Genomic DNA, 25,500 nt, shown 5'->3' on the forward strand with positions numbered 1-25,500 from the left:
TCCACTGACCTTTTACTTTCTCTTTGGCGTTTATGGGTTGAGAAGTCTGAAAACTGCCACAACTACAAGTGATTCACTCCCCTGAAGTCTGCTCTGACTGGTCTGTGCCACTGATCAGGACTGCCCCAGGTCTGGGGCCTCGCTGCTCATGTGGGATTCTGCTCAGTTTCCAGTCTGGTGCAATAGAACCTTCTTGTTGGCCTGCCAAGCTGCCTTCATCAGGAGATTTGTTTCTCTCCACTTTGTGGGTTTTGTAGCTCTAAAATTTGTTTAGAGTCATTTTTTTTTACTGGCATTGGAGATGATTGGAACAGGAGCTGAAGCAAGTTCCTGCTTTTACTCCTCCATCTTGGCTCGGCCCTGGTAGTCTTATTCTAATGAGGGGCTGGGGAACAGGAACTTTGATTATGTCACTCTAGGACAGAGACTCCTCACCACCCAGATCATTCTGCCTCCTGAAATCTGTAGAAAAGGAACTATCCTCCACTCAAACCACTTAAGGGATTGAACAATGTGCAAGAATTCACCAAGATGATGTGGTCTTTACCCTTTAATCAAATCTAAGATTTCCCAGTTGGGTGGGATCCTGGCCAAGATTAAGGAGAAAATTAACCCAATCTCATTATCAACCCTGTCCTTCAGAGAATGCTTTGACCTAGTAGAGAATGAGGAAATAGAAAAGGAAAAAACCCCAGATCCCATGATATTAATTATTATTAATGATTATTTCTCTTACCATGTCTTCCCATAGTTTCCCACAGGAGGTCCTCTTGACATGCTATAGGTCTTGAGTTACTCATGTTCTCTTGGTTGCCTATATGTGTGTGTATATATGTGTATATATATATATATATATGTATATATTGTTTTTATATATGGTCAGAGATTTTTCCCCCCACATTTTTGTTATCTTCCCCTCCATCAGATTCAGCTTCATGTGTTTAGGTCTTATTTCCCACCTCTCCCTCCCCAAGGTCTATTCCTCTCCAACTCTTTGGAATCTTTTCTCAAATTTCCGAAAAATGTGAAAGTTGTTCTCTGGAGCTGAACAATATAGATAGCTTTAAATCCAGATAAAATCTGGCTGTTTTCTCCTTACTGTTGGCGGGGGTGGGGGGGGTGAATGCTTCCTTCTCTCTACAGTTATCCAATTTCACAAATGCCTTGATAATTGCTAGACTCCTACAGAGCTAGATCTCTTTGCTTTTCTAAAATAACAGAAGGTGGGAGGCATAGGTCTTCTCCAACACAGCTAGAGGTGTGTCCTGCTGCTGCTGGCTCTTGGAGCAGTTCAGAACTCCTGCCTCCCTAAGACTTAAGAGAATGCATCTAAGAGCCAGATCTACTGGGGGCTGAACATTGGTGGCTCCATTTGGCTAAAAGAACCAACTTCCAAGGTCTGGAAGGGAAAAGAGAGCAAGGAAAGTTCAGAGGATTCATTAGCCAATTTGACAGTTATTATTCAAGGAGGGAATTTGCCAGGGCTTCTAAGAAATTCCCCTCCCTCCACCCTACCAACAAACAAAAAACAAAAAGACAGAAAACGGATAGAGATCTTGTGAAGATTCCATCCCTCCTGCAGTGACAAGGTGAGGCTTGAAGTATTGCTGTTTTCCACAGAAATCATTATAGCCTTTCAGGTTAGGAATGAAAACAGAGATGAATTAAGTATTTTGTTTCCAAAGTCTTATATTCATTAAACATTTGTCTAGGCTTTCAGCCAAAAGCTGCAATATTTCATCCCAGCCCTGTCATTCTTTTGCAGATAAGGGAATATGGGTGACTGACTTCAAGGTGAGGTAACCAGGGTTAACCAAACAAGTTATTAACAAAACAGGAATTAGAGATAACCTCACATCTTACAAAGTTCTGACTGAAGAACAGTGGCAGGGCAGTCATTTCTCTTCTCACTTGAACTGGGGAATTGCCCACTTTGTTTCATAATTTAGAGTATCTGAGGAGGGGATTCTGATCTAGTAGAACTTTCTTGTTTCAAGATGTGGAGTTAGCAAGTGACCCAGGAACATTCATGAACATCGTAGAATCACAGATAAAGCCAGAAGGGTTCTTAGAGATAGGCCATATCATCCAATCCTGTTTTACCAGATGAAAGAACTGAGGCCCAGAGAAATTAAGAGATTTACCCAAGCTCACACAGGTAAAAAAAAAACACAGAGATAGTGGAGAAAGTCTCCTTTGTCCTCTTACACTCACTGTCAATAATGACAATAATTGGATTGCCACCACACCCAAAGAAGGGGATGTATTCCTGGCATCCTGGGTTGGAATTAGAAAAAATACATTTATTCATAATAAACATATACTTATTTACAGTAATATATTTTATATTAAAATTACATCTTATATGTAACAATATACAGTAATATAATACTATTGTATAAATATATTTTTAATGTTATAAATAGTGGATAGGTGTAGTTGAAATAGAACATCTAACACCACAGTTCAGGTACATATGGGTTAAACAGGATTTTGTGAACTGGCACAATAACATCACCATCATTTACAACACCCTTTCTAATGGAAAATAGATTCTAAAAAAGACAATAGAAGCAGATGTGTAGGAAGAGAGAAGCTGCTAAGTTGTTACCGAAGGTATCATATGTTATATAATAGAGATGCAGGTATGTGTGTGTTGAAGGTCTTTTTGGGAGCTCCTCCAAAAGAGCTAGGCCATGAAGCAAGGAAATAGGGGGTATGGCTACCTGTAAAAAGGGCTGACTTTTTAAGCTCTCAGAGATTTCAGATCTTGCCTAAAGGCAAACTTCCAGGGCCTCTCTTGATCCTGACTTTGAAAGGGGCTTGTGAGTAGAAGTCAAGCAAGGAAAAGTAGTAAAACAAACATGAAGAACAAGGCAGAAGTCAGAGCAAGGGCAGTGTCCCAGATGGAGTCTAAATGCTGAACTCTCCTATCATAAGTTGAGCTGTGCACTAAGTCTGCTTACACAGGCTCCATATAAGTTCATGTTTTTGGAGGAATCTGGCCAAAAACATGCTCTTTCTCCCTCTAATGTACCATATTTGCAATTAAATATGGCAGTTCAAGTCCACAGCCAGGATGCGCTGATGAAATACAATTTGTAATACAATGTCACAAACATAACTGAAAATATAGCAATCCCTTCCACATTGTGACTTTTCCCATCACAGCTTCGATACATCATACATAGGTCAGCATAAGAAATTAAATAGGATTTTTGGAGAGTTTTGTGGAAACCACAGAGGCCACACAAAGGCCAGAAGATGAAACAACACAGAAAAAGTTTAGAAACACAGAAATGCATAAACTATATGTATAGAATTGCATAATATCAACCCAAATTTTACAATAAGGTACCATAAACAACCCATAAAAGAAAAAGACAAAATTCAGACTTCTTCTCTGGTACTAAGAAAGGGTCAAAAAATTTTACAAGGATTTTCCAGATCTCAGGGCCCTAACCCCTGCAATGTGGAAGGGATAAGTGTATGCTTTAAGTAATGCAGTTTCTAGAAATAGTAGGTTGATTTTTAAGTCTGCCACAAGTTGAGGGAGGTGATTCAGAAGCAATGCAGCTGACTTCTCTTCCATTCAGTTCTCCATTAGGGAACAGGTAAAGCAAGGGAGTAACCAAGGTAGATAACAGCTGAGAAAATCTCCAATCACCAGGCGTAAGGTGGTAGAAGAGTCCCCAAGGCAATCTTACCATAGTCTCCATTTCTGTATCTCACATGGTCACTTTCCAGTGACCCGTCCCTGGTTCCTCCATGCCTTGTTTCTGTCACTGGGAAGTATTTAATGTCCAGTAGTGCTCAGTTCACCCCACATTGGCATGGTTCAGCATTTAGACTCTAGCTGGGGCATAGCTCTGGCTTCCACCCCCACTATTCTCCATCCATCCTGCAGTCTTTTATTCCATCATGCTTCCTTCTCCTTGTATCTTCTCTTGTTTGGTTTCTCCTATCTAAAAGATCCTCTCAGTCCCAGAGACAAAAAGCACTCTAGACAGTTTGCCCTGAGGTAATGTCTGAAGTGGACAGGTAAGTGCCACAGTTGACAGCATACCAGGCCTGGAGTCAGGAAGACCTGAGTTCAAATTTGACCTCTGACACATACTATCTATGTGACCCTGGGGAAGTCACTCAATCCTGTTTGTCTCAGTTTCTTCATCTGTAAAAATGAGCTGGAGAAGGAAATGGGAAACCACTCCAGTATCTTTGCCAAGAAAACCCCAAATGGGGTCATGAAGAGTTAGACACAACTGAAAAAAGACTGAACAACAAAAAGTATGGAACGCCAGGGAACTTAAAGTGATATGGAAAAGGGCTTGCCCACCTGCTGGCAGCCACATCTCTGTCTTCTCTACTCTGTGGTCAAGCTGTTTTGGAAGAGTTTCAAGAGGTATGATAGACATGTATTTATTTTTAAATAGCTTATTATTAGAATCTTAAAGCAATCTCAGCAAAAAACAATAATCAGATAAACATAGTAAGGAATAAAGTCTCAATAAAACAGTAAACTACACACTAGGAAAATGTAAGCTTAATGCTATTGTTTTTATTTAAAATATACAATAATTACTTATTTCAGCATTTCAAAAAGATGTTTAAGATCTCTTACAATTCTAAATCCCATGAGCCATGACATCATCAATTTATTAATTCCCTGTCTTGATGTTGGTGATAACTCTTCCATGTTTGCATTTATGTTTATATTTTAAAGTTTCTACTCAGCCCTAGTGTTTTCATCAGAAATGCTTGAAAGTTTTCTAGGACATTAAAAGTCCATTAGCTTTTCAGAATAAGTTATGTTTGGTTGTAAACCTATATAATTTGCTTTTGATATATTGTGTCCTAAGAGCTCTGGTTTTCAGTTGAAGTTGCCAGATTTTGTGAGATCTTCACTAAAGTCCCTTGGTACTTTGCACATTGTCTGCAACGGTTACTCTAATTCTTCAAGAGCTCCAATTTCCCTCATCTCTTCCTTTAATTGTTTTGTTAAGCTTATGATTTGTTTCACACTGATTTCAGAATGTGGAATTAATGAAAAGATGGATAGGTAGATGCATGGATGGCTGGGTGTATGGACTGATGGAAAATCACTTTGGCAGCTAAATGGAGGGTAGACAGGACTGAGGAGAGACTTGTGACAGGGAGATCGACCAGAAAGCTACTGCAGTGGTCCAGGTATGAGGTGATGAAGACCTTCACCAGAGTGGTGGTTGTGTGAGCTGATAGGAGACATATGAAAGGTTTGAATGTAGAAATGACAAGACTTGGATCTCTTGAGGTTCCGCGCATAGGATACTTAAAGTGCTAGGGACCCAAGAAGCCTGAGCACCTGAACTGTCTCAGTGTTAAAGCTTGTGTCACCGAATGGTTGCTCTGACTACTGATGGCTTCTAAGGTCCCCACCCTGGAGCTTTCTGGGGGAAGCTCTCTGCCTTTGCTGCCCCTATACACAGAGTTTTCAAAGTACTTGTGTCTCTGACCCATCAGTGCTCACACTGGCAAACTTGTTGGCTTGCCTGTAACCGATACTGGTGCAATGTGGGTGCTGGAAATGGACAGACCTATTTCCTATTGCCAATGGGCTTCTGGATGATTTTTGTGCAATTCTGGAGTGGAAGTCATTTAGTGTAGTTTCTTATTGAATTTTTTGATAAGTATCCATCAGGGTCATGCTTCAGGATTTTGTTGGAATAAGATAGGTGGTGACTGGATGGTCTGCCTCCATGCAGGTGGTTATCTTGGTTCAAACACCATTAGATAATCTTTCAAAGTACCTCCCAGGAACAGGAGTCTACAGAGTCATCTTTCCCATCATCTGCCTGAAGTTTCTTGATCATTGCAAAATGATTTCAGTATTATCAAATCATGCTGACATGAAGGGTGATTATAAAGGTCTGAGAATGAACCAACGGGGACAAATTTGGGAAGACTTTGAGAAGCTGAAGAAGAGATTAAGCTAAAGAGGAGAGATGAAGAGTAGAAAGAGGAAAAGACAATTACAGCAGGGGAAAAACAATTTGAAGAAAGAATCAAGATGAAGGAAAGGAAGAAAGGAAGAGGGAAAAAGGACTCAGGCAAAAGAATCTGAGAAGGAAAATAGAGAATAGAAGGTGAAGGACCCAACGAAGAAGATAACTTGAGCTGAAGGATGAAGGATTAAAAAAAAAAGGTAGTTGGTTAAACAAGGTAAGACAATTTTAAGTATAAAAAATCAGTAAGAAAAGGTAAGAGTCTAGTGAGAAAAATAAAGGAAATTGGGCAAAACTATCAGTGTTGCAGTTCTAAAGAGGTAAGGAGAAAAATGAAAACTCTAGAACTGAAATCACCTAAAAGCAGTTAGTGACAGCAGTTCTCCAGAGAAGTCACTAGTTAAGAAGGAGAATCACACTTCTAGTCATTAGGAAAGGCAAGGTGAATTTTTCAGTGATCATTGCTGAGTGGTTGGTATTTACACTTCTGCCATACCAAGTGACTCTCTACTCAAAATGTAAGCTAATCTGTATCCTATAAGAGAATGTATTCTGCTGGTCTATTCCCCAGGTTTTTAGAGAAAATCAAGTAGTCCTTTGGGGGCTTCAACTGTGGGAGGAAAAATTCTGATTCTACTACATCTGCTCCAATTTGGGCACCCTGATGCTTAGGTGTCAGGAAAGGGGAAGCCACCAGCTGCCTTTTGAGATCTCTCAATACCCCTTATAAAAGAAAGACACAAACAGGAAATAGCCCCATCTCTGACATGAACTTGCCTAGGATGCCATGATCTCACAGCTTGTAGACAGGTGAGAGGATGGGTATATCACTCATCAAACCTTCAGAGTTCAGTCATCTTCAAACGTCAAGGCCAACACGAAGAAGAGGACTGAGGGACAGGGATCACCCCTTTAGTATAATTATGGAGTTTTGACTCAGCAACCAATTAAAAGAGTCATCCTGGCTGAGATCTGAAGCAGTCAGAGGATATACCCACGTGATGGAGGGGTGGAGGGTTGGAAGAGGTGGGAACAGATCTTCCATCATTCCCCCCCACCTCCACAAGGGAAGTGTTACAGGTGCTTAAAAATGTTTGCTGAACATCCCACAGCATGCTAGGTTCCATACCAAACATATTAAAGATGTGTTTCATTTTCTCAAACTGTTCTCTAAACTTCAAAAACACTTGTCAAAGATGGACTATGAATTCCTTGATGGCAGAAACTACATTTAATATTTTTAACATACCAGTCATTTAAAACACTCAGCTGCTGAATACCAATTATATAGGGAAATATGAAAGTGGAAATCAATTGTTAATAATTATATTCTTACAAACCCAATGTGACAATCACTGAGGCTCTCCTAAGATTGTCTATTTTTTGGCTCAGAAAATGCAGAGCTGTGAATTTTGATTTAACGATATAAAATACATTTCCTGCTTGCAGAGGAACAGTTTTTCTAACTTCAAACTGTTATCTTCTGCCCAAAAAAGGCTTCAAATGTTCTCGCCTAAATAAAGATGTTACCAGGCAAAGGGAACTTTGCATTGCCATCTAACTGATATTGGCACTTCCTCCATTGGGGTACATAGCAACCCATCCTTACCTTTTCATCCTGTGTCATTTTTGTCTGGATCTTCCCATTCTATGACTTAGAATACAGAGACTGGATTGGGCAAGAACTGCTACATTTTATTTCTGGTGTAGATCGCATACAGTGAAATTTAAAAATACAAACACTACCACCTACTGGTTAATGTCTAGAGGGGGAGGACAGTCTACTTTCCTTAATATATACCTCCCAATGATTAAAAAAAATATTCCTTTGTTCTGTGAATTAAAAAAAAAAACCCAAATATGTCCTTTTCTCAATTCCCTATAGTCTAGGAAACCCAGAAAGTCAAAAGAAAAAAGAGAATTGAACAGATGATTCCTCAAATCCTCTTCTTCCCCTTAAACTATAACAAGGCCATATGTTTTAAGTAAGTATGACAATTGCAAGGGACACATGGGGAGTGTTCAGTGAATTTCTGACTGAACTAATGAGTTAGGGCAGGGGCGGGGAACCTTCGGCCTCAAGGCCACATGTGGCCCTCTAAGTCCTCAAGTGTGGCCCTTTGACAGGTTCCCCACCCCTGAGTTAGGGAGTTATTTTCTCTTTTAGGATACATTCAGAAAAGCTTTAAAAAATAACTTCACAAATTGAGAGTTTGTGAGACAATCTTATCTTTGAGGTTAGGATTTGCATCATAGGGCCCCATTTGCTTTCAGTGGTGAAGACAACTGAACAAATGTTCTGGGGTCCAATTCTGTAGTCTGGGCAAGTCACTTAACCTCTCAGCCTCAGTTTCCTCATCTGTAAAATGAGCATAACAACAGGCCCTACCTCACAAGGGCTGTTGGATCAAATAACATGTTAGGCAATTTGCAAACCTTAAAGCATCACATACATGCTTCCTTTTTTTTTTTTTTACAGTACAGTTGTTGCCACAGCTAGCAAAAGTTTTACTGTCTCTTCTCATAATGATAATAATAATAATAGCTAGCATTTATATACCACTTACAGTATGCCAGGTACTAGGCTTTACAAATATTATCTCATTTGATCCTCACAACAACCCTGGGGAGGTAGGAGCTGTTATTATCTCCATTTTACAGATGAGGAAACTGAGGCAAGGGGTGGATGAGGGTCACACAGCTAGGAAATATTTAAGGTTGGCTTTGAACTCAAGTCTTTCTGATCACATACCCAGTACTGTATTCAACTGTGCCCCCACCTGTCAATATCCTCATTACTCTTATCGCCTAGCTCAAATTCCAACCCTCATCTATGAAACCTTATGTGGTTACCACCAAACAGAAGTACAGCTCTATCCCCTGAACTCTTACAGTGCTTTATATGGAGTCTAATTTATGGTATATTTGTTTATGTCATAACTTCTCTTTTAGACAGTCTATATCATAACTTCTACATCATAACATAAGCTCATGCCTTTAATACTCAGTATGGTGGCCTTGCATGGAGATGATCAACAAAAGTTTGTTGAGTGAATGTAAGAGATGTTCAGAATTAGTTTAGACTCCATCCTGAAACTCTGGATATATTTGCCTTGAATTTGGAAAAGTAACAAAGAAAAGCTAGGAAAGTAAGGCAGCACATTTTAAACAGAATAAAAATTTTAAACCCAGTAACATTTCATATTCCCTGGGCAATAATCACAGAGGTATTCAGTTTTTTTTTTCCATCACTAAAATGGGTAACAAGTTTTAGGACAAGAAGTCTTTAAAAATGTTTTCCACAAATTACATGTTCACTTAACACATATACGGAACGATGAAACAAACTTTTTTTTTAATGTTTTTGGGTTTTTTTTGCCGAAACTGAATTATGACTAAGTTGGTCCCCAAGAAGAAATGAGAAAATTTACCTTCTTCTCATTGCAGAGGTGGGGGGTTGTGGGTGTGGAATAGTGTATATATTATTACATGCAAACAATGTGATGATTAGTCTTACTGAACTTCTTTTTAAACTTTTGTTAAAAAGGGAAGGTTCACTGCAGGAGTAGGAGGAAAATATAACAGATAATAAATGTGACATAAAAACAAAAGGCATCCATTTTTTTTTTAAGGAAAAAGAATGTCGTTTAGCTTCTTTTTTCCCCACTCCCTGCCAGTCTTCTCCTAGCATTCAAGATTAGTCCTCTTCCCATCAGGGATATAGAGTCAAGCTCTTTCACAATTTCCAATCCCTACTCCAGTGTTGTACTTTACAATAGCTCTTAGTAAAGAAAATCCTACATGGATCTCAGAGTCCAATCCAGGTTCAGAAATCCAGCTGGGCTAATGGAAAATGCCACCTGGAATACTCCAGTTCCATTCCCATTTGAGAGGCCAAAGTGTTTCTTTATATTAAGTACAGATTTAATTGGATATACATTTAGTAAAAGTCTCAAAGAACAAAGGCATCACAGAGCTTAAAATCAACACGTAAAACTAAGATGTTAAAGTGGATGCGTCACCTGTGGTGCTACCATTTCTTTCCTCTCATTCTGAAGATGCAAAAGTCAGAATCTTAAGTACTGCTAGGTCCTTGACCTTGATGACCACCATTAGAGCCTACGCTTGCAAGCTCCTCAGTCGCATCCCACTCTTCATGGCTCCATTTGGGGTTTTCTTGTCAAAGATAAGAGTGGTTTGCCATTTGTTTCTCTAGCTCATTTTACAGAAGAGGAAACTAAAGAAAACAGGATTTAAGTAACTTGCTCAGGGTCACATGGCCAGGAAGTGTCTAAGTACAAATTTGAACTTAGGAAGGTAAGTCTTCTTGAGGGACAGACCTCTAGATACTGCCCCACCTACCTGCCCAAAGCCTATGCCTAGGGCACAGCTTGTCAATCACTTTTCTGCCAGACCACATTTCAACCTGAGAAGAACTCGGTAAATCCTTCCCCCTGGATCCTGCCCAGGAATGTTTCTCCTTATATTAAGTACATGATAATAAAAACCTGAAAGTTGGAATGAAGAACAAAGCTGCCCATCAACCACACACCATATGCTGAACTTAAGATTATAGGACCAATTCCTAGAAAGAGGTCACCAAGAAAAAGCAATTTTCCAGAAAACAAGTGTTTTAAATTCAGCCTTTGACGTTTTTATTCTCAATCCACGAGATCATTCTGATTTGGACAAGTACATTAAAAAGATGGATGTTGGCAGACTTTTAGGCCTGCTAATAACAATCCTTCCAGCCTTCCTCAGACACAACATTGGTTTTCTGCTTGCCCTTCAAAAAGGGATTTGTGTAATAACCTACTCCAGACTGTTAGTGTAACAAGGTCAAAGACTTAGTATCTTTAAAAATAATAATAACAATCACCACCTCGCATAAAACTCTGCACACAGTAGATGTTTAATGTATATTTGTGGAACTCAATGGCTAAAGCAGGAAGAACTTCTGATGAGCAGCCACTGATTCCCCAGAATCTTTTAAGATTACTGACCAACGGAATGGAACTGAGCACAAGTTGCTAAAAGGGATTTATGCTACAGAACCTACTTGAATTGACCAAGAACCTCAGAAAGGAGGATTTGGCATTATTTTTAAGATCCACTGACAATCTGATATCCATTGGCTAAAGATTTCTAAATTTAAGTGTCCATTTTTAAAAGCCTTTAAAAATGACTTGGGCACTCAATATTACCAATATTTTTTAACCACAGGAATCCTAGTCAATTAATTGATGAAATAATCATAGAATCAGAATGTTAGAACCAGGATAGAGATCTAGTCCAACCCTACCCTTCTCATGTTAAAACATGAGAAAACATAGACCTATAAAGGCTTTTTGTCCACTGCATATGAATGGCAGAGTCAAAAATAAAATCATATCTCCTGAAAATGACAAAAAGTGGTACAAAACAACTTGAAGATTTTTTTGTTCAGTTTACAAAAATGAATGTCACGTATATTTTGCATGGGGGGAGGGAGTGGAAAGGGAGAAATAACCCATACCTTTTATTAGGTTGATCAAATCCTAGTATTTTAAAATCAATCATAAAATAAGTTTTATCAATAACTGTTATAATGATTAAAGCATTTAAATTACATAATTTCTCTATAATTTTCTGTAATTTGTATATTCCCATAATTAGTATGATATACAAAAAAATTTTATTTTCATTTTAAATGAAGCTAATTTTGCTACAAACCTGAGCACAGAAACATGGTTTGCTCAGCTTAGATAGGTTATTATATACTAAAATTTCAGCCTTCTCATCACTTACATATACTTTCTCCGCAGATATTCAGTAAAACTGGTAAAAACAAGAATATTAAATTTTTAAAGGAAAAAAAAGTTTTGTGGTTGACAGATTTTATTAATAGTCAAAAAATGTCACACCTATGAGAAAAAAGTATTCTCCAATAGACAGCTTTCAAAAAACTGATTTCAAGACATTAAAAGGCATATGCTGAAATCAATGGTACCTTCAAATGAGGAACAAGGTTATTATCACCCTTGCAGCAACAAGAGATGGATATTAACTGTGCTCAGAGTAACTAAGGTTTTGTTAGTGAGCAGAAAACACTAACTTACAAACTGCCAATCCAAAACTTGAATTAACCTTCCACCAAGAAGCTAATTCTACTGAAATGTGGGACAACAGGATAACCAAATCTTGGTGCTTACATTCCATTTAAAATCGAAGTTATCAAGTCACTACTTACCAGTCCTATTCTAAACTGTGTGATTTTAATACTAAGGTATTTAACCATTCAAATCTTGTTTTAAGTCAACTGATACCAAAAAAAGTATCATAAAATACTATCTCTCAAGAATACCTCTTCTTTAGATATCATCTGTATTCAAATGACCATTTGTCAAAAAGGACATCACTTTTCTATGACTTCATTAATTTGGTCTCATTCAGCAAGGTATAAATTAAGGCAAGCTGCATTAAGTTGTCTATTTCAAAGTATCTGTGATTTCCAAAGACCTAGTTGTTAAAATGTTTTAAAATTCACTCACACATAACCCCAGGCGCCAGCATTCTTGTAAAATCTTCCAACACTTTGTAACATGACCAAAGATTTAAACCTTCTACTTTAACTGACTTTTTTATTTTATTTTTAAAGCAATTGGGGTTAAGTAACTTGCTCAAGGTTACATGGCCAGTTATTTCTGGGTGTGGTGCTAAGTGTCTGAGCCCCGAATTCGATCCCCAGGTCGTCCTGACACTGGGGCCGTCGCTCTTACTCGCTGTGCTACCTGGCCGCCCCTTTAACTGACTTTTTAAAAAAGAAGATAGCTACATTAAAAAACACTTCAGTAATTAAAAATGAAATGTTACTTCATCTTCCCCATTGACTCTAAAGTAACAGAAGACAGAAAAGGAGAGCTGTCTGATCCTCATTAATGTGAAAAAAAAAAGTACAAGATCACTCACAGACCTTGAATAAAATAGACTCTGACACTAACTCAAGTTAGAAGCAATGCTGGACATATACCATGTATTGCTAAGGTATTTGTATACAAAGGATTCTCATAACATGCATTAAAATCATGTCATTTTTGCCAACAGAAAAAAATTAACAAATCACTAAGAGGAAGTTGAATTCTAAGGAATGGAAAAACAAATGGCAATCTCAGAGCAGAGATAATGCATCCTACCTCCTTCCCCCATTGGCAGAGGTAAGAGACAGAATTTTGTATATGCTGTCGACAAAAGTCTCTGTGTCTGATACCTTATCTTGCTACCAGGGAAAGCTCAATCTAGGGGGAAGTGAGGATAACTGTGACATAACCTGTCTGAGGGAATGGTATTGAAACCATTTCAAGAAAGTTTTTCTACAACAGAATTCTGCATAATCTCTGCTACATTAAAAAAAAAAAGTTGTTTTTAAAAATCATTACAAAAAAAAGAATCAGTTTTTGGTAGAACTTTTTTATTTTTTTAAATATATTTTTATTTATTTCATTAAATGTTTTCAAATTACATGTAAAATTTTTAATATGCATTTTTTTTATTTTGAGTTTCAATTTCTCTCTCTCCCTCCTGCTCCTCCCCCAGTCTAGGTCACTTTTTTTTTTTTACTTTTTGGAGGGCAACTGAGGTTAAGTGACTTGCCAAAGATCACACAGCTAGTAAGTGTTAGGTGTCTGAGGCCAGATTTGAACTCAGGTCCTCCTGACTCCAGGGCCAGTGCTCTATTCACTGTGCCACCTAGCTGCCCGTGTCTAGGCCACGTTCTTAAATGGATTTCACTGTTAGATAATCAGGGTCAAGAATTAAATTAAACTTACTATACCACAGGATTAAAGACCTCCCTGGAAGCAATTATCACAAGAAGGAAATGAAACATCTGGGCTGTGCTTTTTTGTTGTTGTGGTGGTTTTTTTTAATCAAGACAACAGTCGTGCTCATTAAACACCTAGCCTACCTGGAACATTCATATGACCCACACTCAATCCCTAAAGTTATTATGCATACCACTACTGCACAAAACCAAAAAGCTTTGAAAATAAGAAACCTTTCATGGCATTAAACAATTTCTTTGAATGCACATATTTTAATAGGTTATATGAGAGTTCTGTAGAACAACAACTCATTAACAGATTACAGTTCCATACACTACAAAAATAGCTTCAACAAGAGCAGATGTTTAAACAGTGAGTATGCCAATGCTTTACTGTTTACAGGCCGAGTACCGTTCAGTTACATTGTCCCAATTAATTACATTCCATATTGCTTTTAGATAATCGGGTCTAACATTTTTATATTGAAGGTAATAAGCATGTTCCCACACATCAATTCCTAGTAGAGGAATAAGACCTACGGAAAGAAAAAAAAAAAGGTACACATCAGTAAATGCAGAATATCTCCAATTCCAGATTTTTCCCTTTTGACTTCCCATGTTCCCTGCTTCATACAAATTATATTTCAAACTATTTTTTGCTAGTGTTTCCATTAAATATCCAAATAAAAGACCTGCTTAAAAATAAATCCTATAATTGTAAAAGTTCATTTAAACCTCCGGGCTACACTAGCTCTTCGTCCTGAAGCCTCACTCTAATCTAGAGATTCACACAGTGGGAGAAATCATCCTGCAACCTCTCCCTCTCTTGGATGGTTTCTCCCAGAACCTGGATTTAAGGAGAGCACCCAGGCAAGGCAAGAACTGTTCTTCTCTAGGTTGTACTCCAGACTTCCTCTATACCAATCTCTGCACACGTCTTCTGTTCCCTTCTCCCCTTTCAGTTTCCCTTTATGTGCTGTTTTCCCCTATTAGAATCTAAGTTCCTTGAGGGCAAAGATTGTATTTCTTTTTACTTGCATTTGTATTTATAGCACTTTCTACAGTACTTTATTAATTCTTGCAGATGGACCATACTGAGGACTGTGAAAATTGTGATGAATAATCAGAAAGTGTTAATTTAGAGGAAAATCATTAAGTAGAACTTTTTTTTAACAATTTTTAAAAGTACACTGTAAGTACTGACATCTTTGTTAAAAAAATAGAGAAAGTCCTCAAGGGGCTAATTACAACCTCCTTGGTTTTAATGTAAGCATCTTTAAAATTGTTCATTACTTATGGAGACAGCGTGGTAAGAAAAAGTGAGCCCTGAACTTGGCGTCAAAAGACTGACTTCTAAGATTCAACACTGTTTATTGTCAGACACAACAGCAAGTAACTTTTCTAAGCCTCAATTACTCCACCTGTAAAATAAGGATCATAACACTTACACTACCTCACCTGGAACTGCTGTGAAAATCAAAGGAGATGTACAAAATGTTGTTTAACCATAAAGCATTATATGAACATAATCTATCATTAACACTATACACACAGACTTCTGTTTATAGGTTTGCCCACACATCTGTAAAGCAGATACTAAAGACTCAACAACCGCATAGGGACCCAGATCTGATCCCCAGGGCTAATTTCATAGCAAACAAATAAAGTATGTCTCAGACATTAGTGGCAACTATGTATTAACAAGGGAAATGAAGTGGATTCAAGTGGAACATATATTTCATAAAAATACAGCTTATGTTAATGTTAAAGAGATTCATGGTATGTATAAATTAGCAGTTTTATGAGAACATACACATCACTAGGTTAGACCAATAGTCTACTCCCTGCAATACTAGCATCTGTAAGACTGCTACTATGCTCTGTGATGAAAAGGACTTGTGATTGTCAGCATGAAGACTGGCACCTAAGGCATATGAAGGTTACATGACTTGCCAAGTCACACTGCCAATAAGTGCAAAAGCAAAATCCGAACCTAAGCCTTCCCCAAGCTTTATCCCCAATGTCACTGCCTCTTGTAACCTCAATATCACTGATTTGATTATAGATATGTCTTAGCCAAAAGCCAAACAGGTAATGATTAGAAGAACTTGTGTTTCATTCTCAATGTCCTGAAATTATCCTAGAGCTTCTGTAATGATAACTTTCAAGACATGAAAGTATATGCACAGACCAGGGCCCATCTACCTGGTAATAATAAGTTTGCATTTTATCATGCTTTAAGGTTTGCAAAGCATTTTACAAATATCATCTCATTATGAAATAAAGGGCTTGTTAAATTAAATACAAACATCTTTTTACATACTAATATCTAAGCTGTTGGTTCTATTGCCAACTTTGCTCTATCTATAAAATTGCACTTTTTTATTATAATCTAAGAGTTTTCAATTTTTTTTTTAAAAAAACCTTTCAAAAATGCTGCTCTTACTCAGAAATACTTTCTATATTATTCACTCTAGGAGATATTTTTATACATAAGGCTACATAACACACTGCTGATATTCTTCCCAAGTATTTCTCTATTAATTTCTTGACAACCACCACTTCTTCTATGTTTAATCCTTTTTCATCCAGATCTCTAACCTGTTGTTCCTTGCAAAGGATCTTGATTAGCGCAAGCAGCAATCTGCAGCCGTCCTTGCTCCTTATTGAAGCCAAGCCAACCCCAACCTGAACCTTGAACACCAACAGACACAGCTGTCAACTTCTCCTTGAATTTTTCAAAAGAACCAAAATCACGTTTGATGGCTTCCAGTAATTCTCCTATTAGGAAAAAAAAAATGGAACCACAATAAGCACCACCATTCTGATTAAGTACAGAATCTTTTATTATACTACCTGAGATAGGACATGCCTTTCCAACCCTTACCCACTACATACAGTACACATGATTAGCCTATATTGCCATTTGAAGTACTATGTAGACAGCAGTATTTAAAAGTGAAGTAATTAGTAGCAGCTAGGTGGCAAAGTACATAGAATGCTGGGCCTGAAGTTAACTAAGGACCTAGGTTATGCTGACCAGAAAGACAGTCAGATCGTAAGACTGACACAAGGAGTTTTCTCAAAATTATACATCTCAAGTAACCCATACATCTTATCCAAAAACTGGCCCCACATTGAATAATCAGTTATTGTTTCCATGTTTCTCTAACTGTACACAGACAGTTGATGGGGAGTGGGACGCCTCTTTGTCTGAATTCAGGGAACTGCACCTATTCACTCTCCCCTTTTCAACTTGGAACATACCTAATCTTTCCTCCAATTAGAAATCAGATTACCTAATTTTGTATCCTAGCTAATTGTTTTTTTTTAATTGGTCTCATTTGATTGTTTGTAATGCATAAAAGTCTATCTCTTCCTGTATTGAGGGTCCAGTGCCAAAGCTGAGGAAGGCAACTAGTTCTGATTTGCTGGGCAACTGGCACGCACTGCTTAATAAATCAATATGCTTGGAAAGTCAAACCTTAGTTTCCTCCATCATTTTATCTTTCACAAACCACACAGGTGATATACCCAATCCATTTTTATTTGGCTTCACAATGTCTTAGGCATTTCTGTACAAAAGTCTGTATGTGGATGTGATCACTGTTCTGACCATTCACAAGATTCTAAACAAAATAATGAGGATCAGCCAGTAAAAAAAAGTAATGAGACTCTCAGCTCATGGGAAATATGAGAAATAGGGACAATTTTGCTGTTGTCCTACTAGAACCAAGGAACTATTAACTATGCTCAAAGTTCAGGCTATTCTCCAACCAAGGAGAGAAAGAACAAGAGCTCAAAAGAATGCCATTCCACCTTCCAATTTTCAAGAAGAATAAAATAAAATGTTCTTTTAAAAAAAATGAAGTTTCAATGCAAATACGAAGAAGGACAAGTATCTGAAGAATCAAAAGCATATCCTGACCAACATCAGAAGATCAGATGGTAGGAAAAAAAGAGAAAAATGGGATAAAAAGAACCACCAAATACTTAGAACTAACCCAGAAACGGTTCCTCCCACAAAATGGAGCTAGACCTTCACAGAAGGAAGCAGCGACTTATCCTCTGAAGGTAAGGTGTCAAACCTCAAATAGAAATGGATTCCCTTTGCTGTATAATGACTCAGAAAACTACATATTAAAAATATCTGTTTTATTGTGTTTTTATTTATTTTAGTAAATTTAAATTTTCCCAATTACATTTTAATCTGGTTCAGGAGGCATTAGGGAGTGTTGTGGGGTCTTTGTTGGACACCTCTGCTCTAAGGAAAATTATATGGAACCATAATTATGACAGGGGTAAGGGAAAGGGAATAAGAAGACTAAACATTTATTAAGCACCTTCTATATGCTAAGCATTGTGCTAAATTCTTTATAAATATTATCTCACCATCAGCTGAGCTATCACTCAATAAAAGAGAAAAAAGAGATAGATAGGTGACTGGGGAACTGCTTTGTCATTAACAAAAGAGAGATTTCTCTCCTCCCATGTCTCTCCTCAGTACACACATCTAGGACCTGAGATCTAAGGATCTAAGAACCTCCTACCACCTGTCAAACTTGATGACAACTATACACTTCTGGTGATTCACGTGGCAAAAAAGTACAGAAGGAGGGCGGCCAAGTGGTACAGTAAATAGAGCACAGGCCCTGAAGTCAGGAGGACCTGAGCTCAAATCCGGCCTCAGACACTTAACACTTACTAGCCGTATGACCTTGGGCAAATCGCTTAACCCCAACTGCCCTCCAAAAACAGAAATACAAAAGGACATATCTCTAAGGATGAAGCCTTGAAGAGGAAAGTAACTGTCTCAAAAACACTAAATACCACCACAAGGTTAGAACACTGGGCCTGGAATCAGAAAGACCCGAGTTCAAATCCAGCCTTGGACACTTACAAGCTATATAGCCCTACACAAGTCACTTAGCCTCTGCTTGCCTCAGTTTCCTTAAATATCAAATGGAGATAATAACAGCAACTACCTGAGTTGTTGGATCAAGAAATAATATATGGGGGTGACCAGGTAGCACAGCGAGTAAGAACACCGGCCCCAGAGTCGGGATGACCTGGGATCGAATCCAGGCTGATACTTAGTACCACACCCAGAAATACTGGGCATGTAACCTTGAGCAAGTTACTTAACCCCAATTGCTTTAAAAAAATAATAATAATATATGTAAAGTGCTTATCACGGTGCCTAGCACACAGTAGACAATAAACACTTGTTCTTTTCTTCCTTAGAGACAAAGGTGATATATTTATCTCTGCTGTAATAAAAAAAAACAGGGCTCCAGAAGAAAAAAACAATCTTAACAAGTGGTTAAAAAAGATGGTGTCTGATAAAGGGATCTGGATTTCCAGGTCACAATTTAAACGGTAGTCATTACAGTTTGCATCTACAGATGAATTGCACCTATCAAGGACTGGTTAAAATATATTTACTTGGAATCTGGCAAACAGAAAAGGCCTTAAATGAAAAACAAAAAGGCCTTAAATGAAGGAAGAGGAAGAAAACAGCCCCACTATTTCTTCCAACTTGGATATACCACTGACAGTGGCTACAATGTAGGAAGAATAGTAGAGACACTCAGAAATTCACAGGTGACAAAATTAAAGAAGCCAGCAATAAAACATCTGAGCTCAAATAGCAAGGAAGTAAAACGGAATACAATTAGAATCATAATAAAAATAAGGCTTTGGAAAAGTATACCAAAAAGATAGGGTTTCGTTTTGCTTTGTGCAGAGAAAATAGGTATTAGAATTGTAATTTCATTCTACTCATAAGGAAACCTAGAAACCAGAGGGAAGTTAATATGGTGGGGAATAACTGAGTAAAGATCAATGTGGGCCACAGCAAGAGAAGACTACATTGTGTTCAACATCTTTCTTCAGCTGAAGGAGATAATTAAGTATTTTTGCTTAAAGAATTTCCTACTGGTCCACAGGCTCATGAAGAATAAGAGAAAAAAAGAAAGTTTATTATGGCAACAACAACCTATTACAGTCTCAATGAGTGTAACATATTGAAATGATGATAAAGTTGCAAAAAAAAAAAAAAAGCAGAAAAATTACACAGAACAAAATGTAGTTTACAAGTAAATAGGATATTTGTTATTTTATTCATGTTAATATATATATTTCTAACAAATATTTGGAACTTATTATTATATATGATTCTAAAGTCTGGCCGCTTTTATTGAAATATTAGACAATCATCTTATAATTAAAACAAAAAAAAAACATTTATAAACCCAGTTTAAAGGCAAGACTTGCTAACATAACTAACTTTTTAATCACTCAAGAAACATTTTTCCCAGATAATAAACTTTTAAATGTTCCCTTTCCATAAGCAAAAGTATATTTAAAAGTAACAGTTTGATTGTCCCACATTGGGAAACAATAAAATGCTTTACCTCATTCAAAGGTAAGCTGGTCTACATTACTACCTAAATTCATCAAATATTTAACTACCTAAAAGGACTTCCCTTTATGTCTGTTATTGTGAAAAAAAAGCAGTTTTGTGTTTCTAGTACCAGGTAACCACATCCAAGAGAGCGACCACTAACAATTACAGAAAGTCTGATGTAACTTCTTTTTTTTTTTTTTTAAAGCAATCGGGGTTAAGTAATTTGCTCAAAGTTACAGGGCCAGTTATTTCTGGGTGTGGTGCTAAGTATCTGAGCCCGGATTTGATTCCCCGGTCATCCCGACACTGGAGCCAGTGCTCTTACTCACTGTGCTACCTGGCCTCCCCTCTGATGTAACCTCTAACTAAAATAAGTGTTACTACTCTCTTGACTAAAATGTGGCTAATATCATACCACTACAGACCTTTGGGTTCTCCTCCACCATTTGGGCTAAGGTTTGTCCAGAAAATAGTGTGATTGATATGACCGCCACCATTGAACCGCAGTGCAGGCTGGAGAGCTACCTGAGCAGTAACATCACCTGAAAAGGGAAGTGCAAACAAAAGTTAATTTCTCAAAACCCTTATTCTGAATTTCGGAATCTTCTATCTAAAAAAAGGAAAGGACTGAACTAGACCATCTTTACTAGTTTCAGAAGTCTAAAAATGCCCATGATTCCATATTCCATGTAAAGAATATAGGGACATAAAGAAAAAAAGTTCCCTCATAACACATACTTTGAATTCAATAGACACACTGCTGGGCAACTGTGATGGAGACAAAGACACTGTCTCACGGTCCTTGCCCTCAAAAAATTTACACTTTTGCTACAGAGATCAAATTTTACACACAAAATCAAACAACAAAAGTCAAAATTATATAATGCAAATTTTTTCCAACAATTTTGGGAGTCAAAAAGCTACACACACTATTCATTGCAAAATGCTACCATGTCAAAAATCTCTGGAATGCAATCTAGCCTAGACAGTAAAATTTTTAAAAATTATAACACCCTTGAACCTAATAACTCTACTGGTGGGCTCATACCCTGAAAACAAACAAAAAAGCTATAGGATCAAAGATTTTCATGGCAACATTTAAAATAACTGCAAAAAAAAAAACCCTGGAATCAATAGAAATGTACAACAAAAGAGGGGTAGTTAAATAATGATACCTTAATATAGTGGAACTGTAAAGGCAGTGTGTCATCATGAACAAAGAGCCAGCCCCGGAGTCAAGACTTGGGCTCACCTTAGTCAAAGCACACAACCCCTCTCAGCACACCCTCAACTTGCTAAAACAAGGGCACAAAGAGGCTGCTGATCTGTATCAGTGGAAGGAGTTCCCCAAACACAAATTCCCTAGATCAATTAAATCATGGGTTTGTACCCCAAAAAAGAATTGTTATTAGAATGCCGTAATGTAAATAAGACTTAACAAGTACAGGAAATACAAAGGAATCTGGAAAGACCTGTTGGAAACAGCAATTCATCTGTACAGGGCAGTCTTAAGAGTTTTCTGGAGTACTGGGAGGTGAAATGACTTAAGCTTAAACAAGATCACATGAGAGTTTGAATTCAGGTCTTCCAGTTTCAAAGACCCTCTTCAGTATGCCACACAGCTTTCTTATATAGTTTTGCTCTATAGAGATGGGTTTTATCAGTATAAGAAAAGAAGTGTTTGACAACCCTACGATAATTTCTATTATTATATCTCTATCAAAAATACATAAGACCATGAGAGGACAGTATCGTAAATCAAGAACTAGAAGAAACCTCAGAGGCTATCCAGTCCAACCTCCCAACTCACAGAGGAAGAAAGTGATGGGATGTGGGAGGCTGTGACTTAAAAGATCCTAGATCTAGAAGTGGAAGGATCTTCCAGGGTCTCTAGTTAAACCTCCTCATTTTATCACAGAGAAAACTAAGGCACAGAGAATGAATGACTTATTTTTGACACTTTAAAAAAAGCTATATTCCAGTAATACTGGTTATAAAAAAAATCTCATTTTTCCAGTGATTTCCTTTACTAAATTCAGAAAATGAAAATTTTTCTCACCACAAGGAACACCTCAACAAGTGAACTTAAAAGTTTACAAAGTGAAGTTAAAACTTTACAAAGGTTTAAGATGAAAGTCAGATACACTAGGGCTAGAAGTAATTTTGCAACACATTTGCAATTGTGGGATCCCCTTCCACTTATACTATTTCATCAGCTCTTCCGCTAAATCAGTTCTGCCCACAACTGAGAATCCTCTCCACAATTACTTAAAAAGTAATCAATTCACTCTTTCCTGAGAATCTACATTAGAGTCAGTTTTTAATACCATATTTTGCCAGCAGGTGCCACCAGTTAGTAAGATAAAAAATTCAGCTCTGGAAAAAAGCTTACATTGAGGAAAATGTGAACTAAATAAATTGGTAAATATGAAATTCTTATATAAATGGAATTATCTAAATTCTTAGACCATGTATGTTATCAATCTAAGTGAAATGTGATATTAAATATGATAATATACAAATCACTGATTAATATAGAGACTAAAGAACTTTTTACTACTTTGAACAAAAAACTACTAAGGAAGGATAAGTTAGAATAACTACTAAGGATAATTTTTTGAAAATTACAAAATTTTGTCTAAGTTAAATAAAAGACCTCTTGGTTTCTTGGTGACTAATGTCAAACAATTTTTTTTTTACCCAATTCAACATACAACGAAATAGATATCTTCAGCATGGATTTTAATCTCTATTTTAGTAAAGTTAGCCCAGCAATACAAAGCCTGAAGGTACAAAACTGATCCTTACTATTATGATCATAATGCATTACGATAACTAGCCATCACTTCTCCCTGCTAAAAAAGGAACTTAACAGATCTCCTCTTGCATTTAAAATTTTCTAACAAATGTACCTGGCAGGAACTAGAAATTGCCAAAGCCACCTTCTCAGATGACTGGGGAAATCAGTACTTGCAGACAAACCTCCCTGGAGTACTGGAATCCCTTTATCTAGTATGCTCAAAAATGTTTTTCTGATGAAGAAACCTCAACTCAACAGAAAAGAGGCCTCTTCAGTGAGCAAGCTGACTTTGTGTACAAGGACCAGGGACCCTTCTACTCATGTCTGTCTTTACTTAAGTAAGATAAACAGAATAGCACCTCAGCACTCTAGGCATGGCTGGAGATGTCTGCAATAGCTCCAAGAGGGGGACAAGAAAGTAATGATTCTTAATTGCTAACACGAAGAAAAACCAAAGTGGTTCTTTATTAGACTAAACAGTTATGAAATGATTGTTACATATACCAGCAGTATCTAGCCAAAATGTTATGAGAACAGCCATGCTTAATTCAGTCAATTCTATATATGAGCATATATATATAATTCACAAGTCAATTCTATATATGAGCACATTTCAGAGACTCAAGCTTACATTTTTCTGGCTGAGAAAATAGCTGAGTAGTTTATATCAAGCTAAAGTCCTATTCTGGAATTGACCATACCATTAGAAAAAAAGGTTTTCACAATTATATAATCCCTTAAAGGAAAAAAGTATCACAATGATTTACCTGAACACAAGAACATTTTTAATATGTCAATAAGTGTTTCCACTTCAATATTTACCATTTAGTCAGTTTCTTAATCTAATATTAATTGTGACTTCACATACCCTTTCCCAGGGCCTCTTTATATTTCTCCTCTGTAGCATTCAAGTTATTCACATAAGTGGCATGATGTTTGCTGTGATGCAACTGCATGATCTGTGCATTAATATGAGGCTCCAATGCACCATAATCATAAGGCAAATCAGGGAGGCTGTGCTTCTGCCTAGAGCCCAAGCATCCCAAAGCTGGTACTAACCTACTGGTTCTCCTGCAAAGATATTAAAAAAAAAAAGTCACTACAAGAAATTAGCAAAATTTTCCATTAAACTGCTTTTAATATATAAAGGGGCATTGGGAAATAACCAACATATCTAGTTTCCTTTAAGCTTAGAGAAGAGATTAGTAATTTTATAAACTTAATTGTTTATTCCTTGTTCACACTGGTTTCAGAGACAGTGAAATTTTTTCCAGGAAATAAACTTGACAGTTCTTACAGTGGAATTTGGTCTTTTGTCTTTTTTTTGGTATCCTCAACTTAGTATAGTGCCTAGCAAAGAGTAATTGCTAAATAAATGTCAATTGGCTGAATTCATCTAGCAGGGGTGGGAAACGTTCGGCCTCAAGGCCACACGTGGCCTTAAAATCGGCCCACTGACTAAATCTAAACTTCACAGAACAAATGCCCTTAATAAAAGGATTTGTTCTGTAAAACTTGGACTTGGTCAAAAGGCTGCACCCCAGGACCTTGAAAGCCACGTGTGACCTCGAGGCCGCACATTCCCCACCCCTGGAGCCCGTCTCACCGACAATGGATTAGAGGCATGAATTAATATTTTTTAAAATGCACGAGGACATTTTGCGATAAGTTTGGTCGAACCAGTAATAAGTCCTTTTCTATCTCTTCTTCCCTTCTGGCTGCAAATCTAGAACAGGGAAAAGGTTGCTGCTAAGTAACGTAGGTCTAATAGCAAAAGGCGCAGGTTATCCTGAAAAAGCACTGGGATTCAGCAACAGGCCGGCCCTTGAAAGGCTCCAGAATGGAGGTCATCGGGAGGAAGGAGGAAAAAGGGGAAGTAAGGGATTTGCCACAGTATTTCGTCAGATCGGCAGCACTTATTAAGCACCTAAGGGTCAGGTACCGTACTAAGCACGGAGAGTACAAACATAAACAGACAGTCCCCCTCCAGAAGCTTACACTCTCACGAAGGCAGACAACACAGATGGCGGGGTAAGGGCCGCTGCCCAGCTCCAGCAGGGTTAGCAGCGTTAGAGCACCCTTCCCACTGCAGGCCCAAGCTGCACTTTCGGTTCGGGCTCTCGGACTACCTCGGTCCCGGCTCCGAGCGTGCCCTTGAGCCATCGGTGACCCAGTCCCTGGCAGCCTGGCACCACGAGAGGGGCGCCAGCAGGAGCCACGGGCCCCGACCCCAGACCCTGGATCCCTCCCCTCACCTGCACATCAACCTGCACAACATGGTCGCTATCGCCAGCTGCAGCAATGCAGCCCCAGCCGCCGCTCTCCAGAGCACCAAACACCACGCGTAGATTAGGGCAGAAACTCGGGGATCACAACACCAAGGACGGCGGCTTCCACCCCTTCCGGTTCCGCCCCTTTCCCTCCTCCCTCCCGGCATTCACCGCCCTCCGCCCGCCGCTACCAACCCCGGAAGGGGAGAACCGATGCATATGACAGCACTCCGAGCACTTAT

The 25,500-nt window shown here is 38.0% G+C and overlaps 1 protein-coding gene across 1 annotated transcript; it reads right to left on the bottom strand.

Moving 5' to 3' along the window:
- Positions 1-14,032: 14,032 nt before the first annotated feature.
- SOD2 (superoxide dismutase 2) lies at positions 14,033-25,412 on the bottom strand. The gene is made up of 5 exons (XM_069070357.1): positions 25,244-25,412; positions 23,857-24,059; positions 20,614-20,730; positions 16,381-16,560; positions 14,033-14,315 (listed from the first exon to the last, which is right to left on the bottom strand). Exons 1-5 carry the CDS (start codon positions 25,264-25,266, stop codon positions 14,170-14,172), a joined length of 669 nt encoding a protein of 222 aa, XP_068926458.1. The 5' UTR covers positions 25,267-25,412; the 3' UTR covers positions 14,033-14,169.
- Between the last annotated feature and the right edge of the window lie 88 nt (positions 25,413-25,500).

This window comes from Petaurus breviceps, unplaced genomic scaffold (genome assembly GCF_028583685.1).
Source record: "Petaurus breviceps papuanus isolate PSGF00001 unplaced genomic scaffold, PetGlider_PUasm1.0 90808, whole genome shotgun sequence".
NCBI lineage: Eukaryota > Metazoa > Chordata > Mammalia > Diprotodontia > Petauridae > Petaurus > Petaurus breviceps.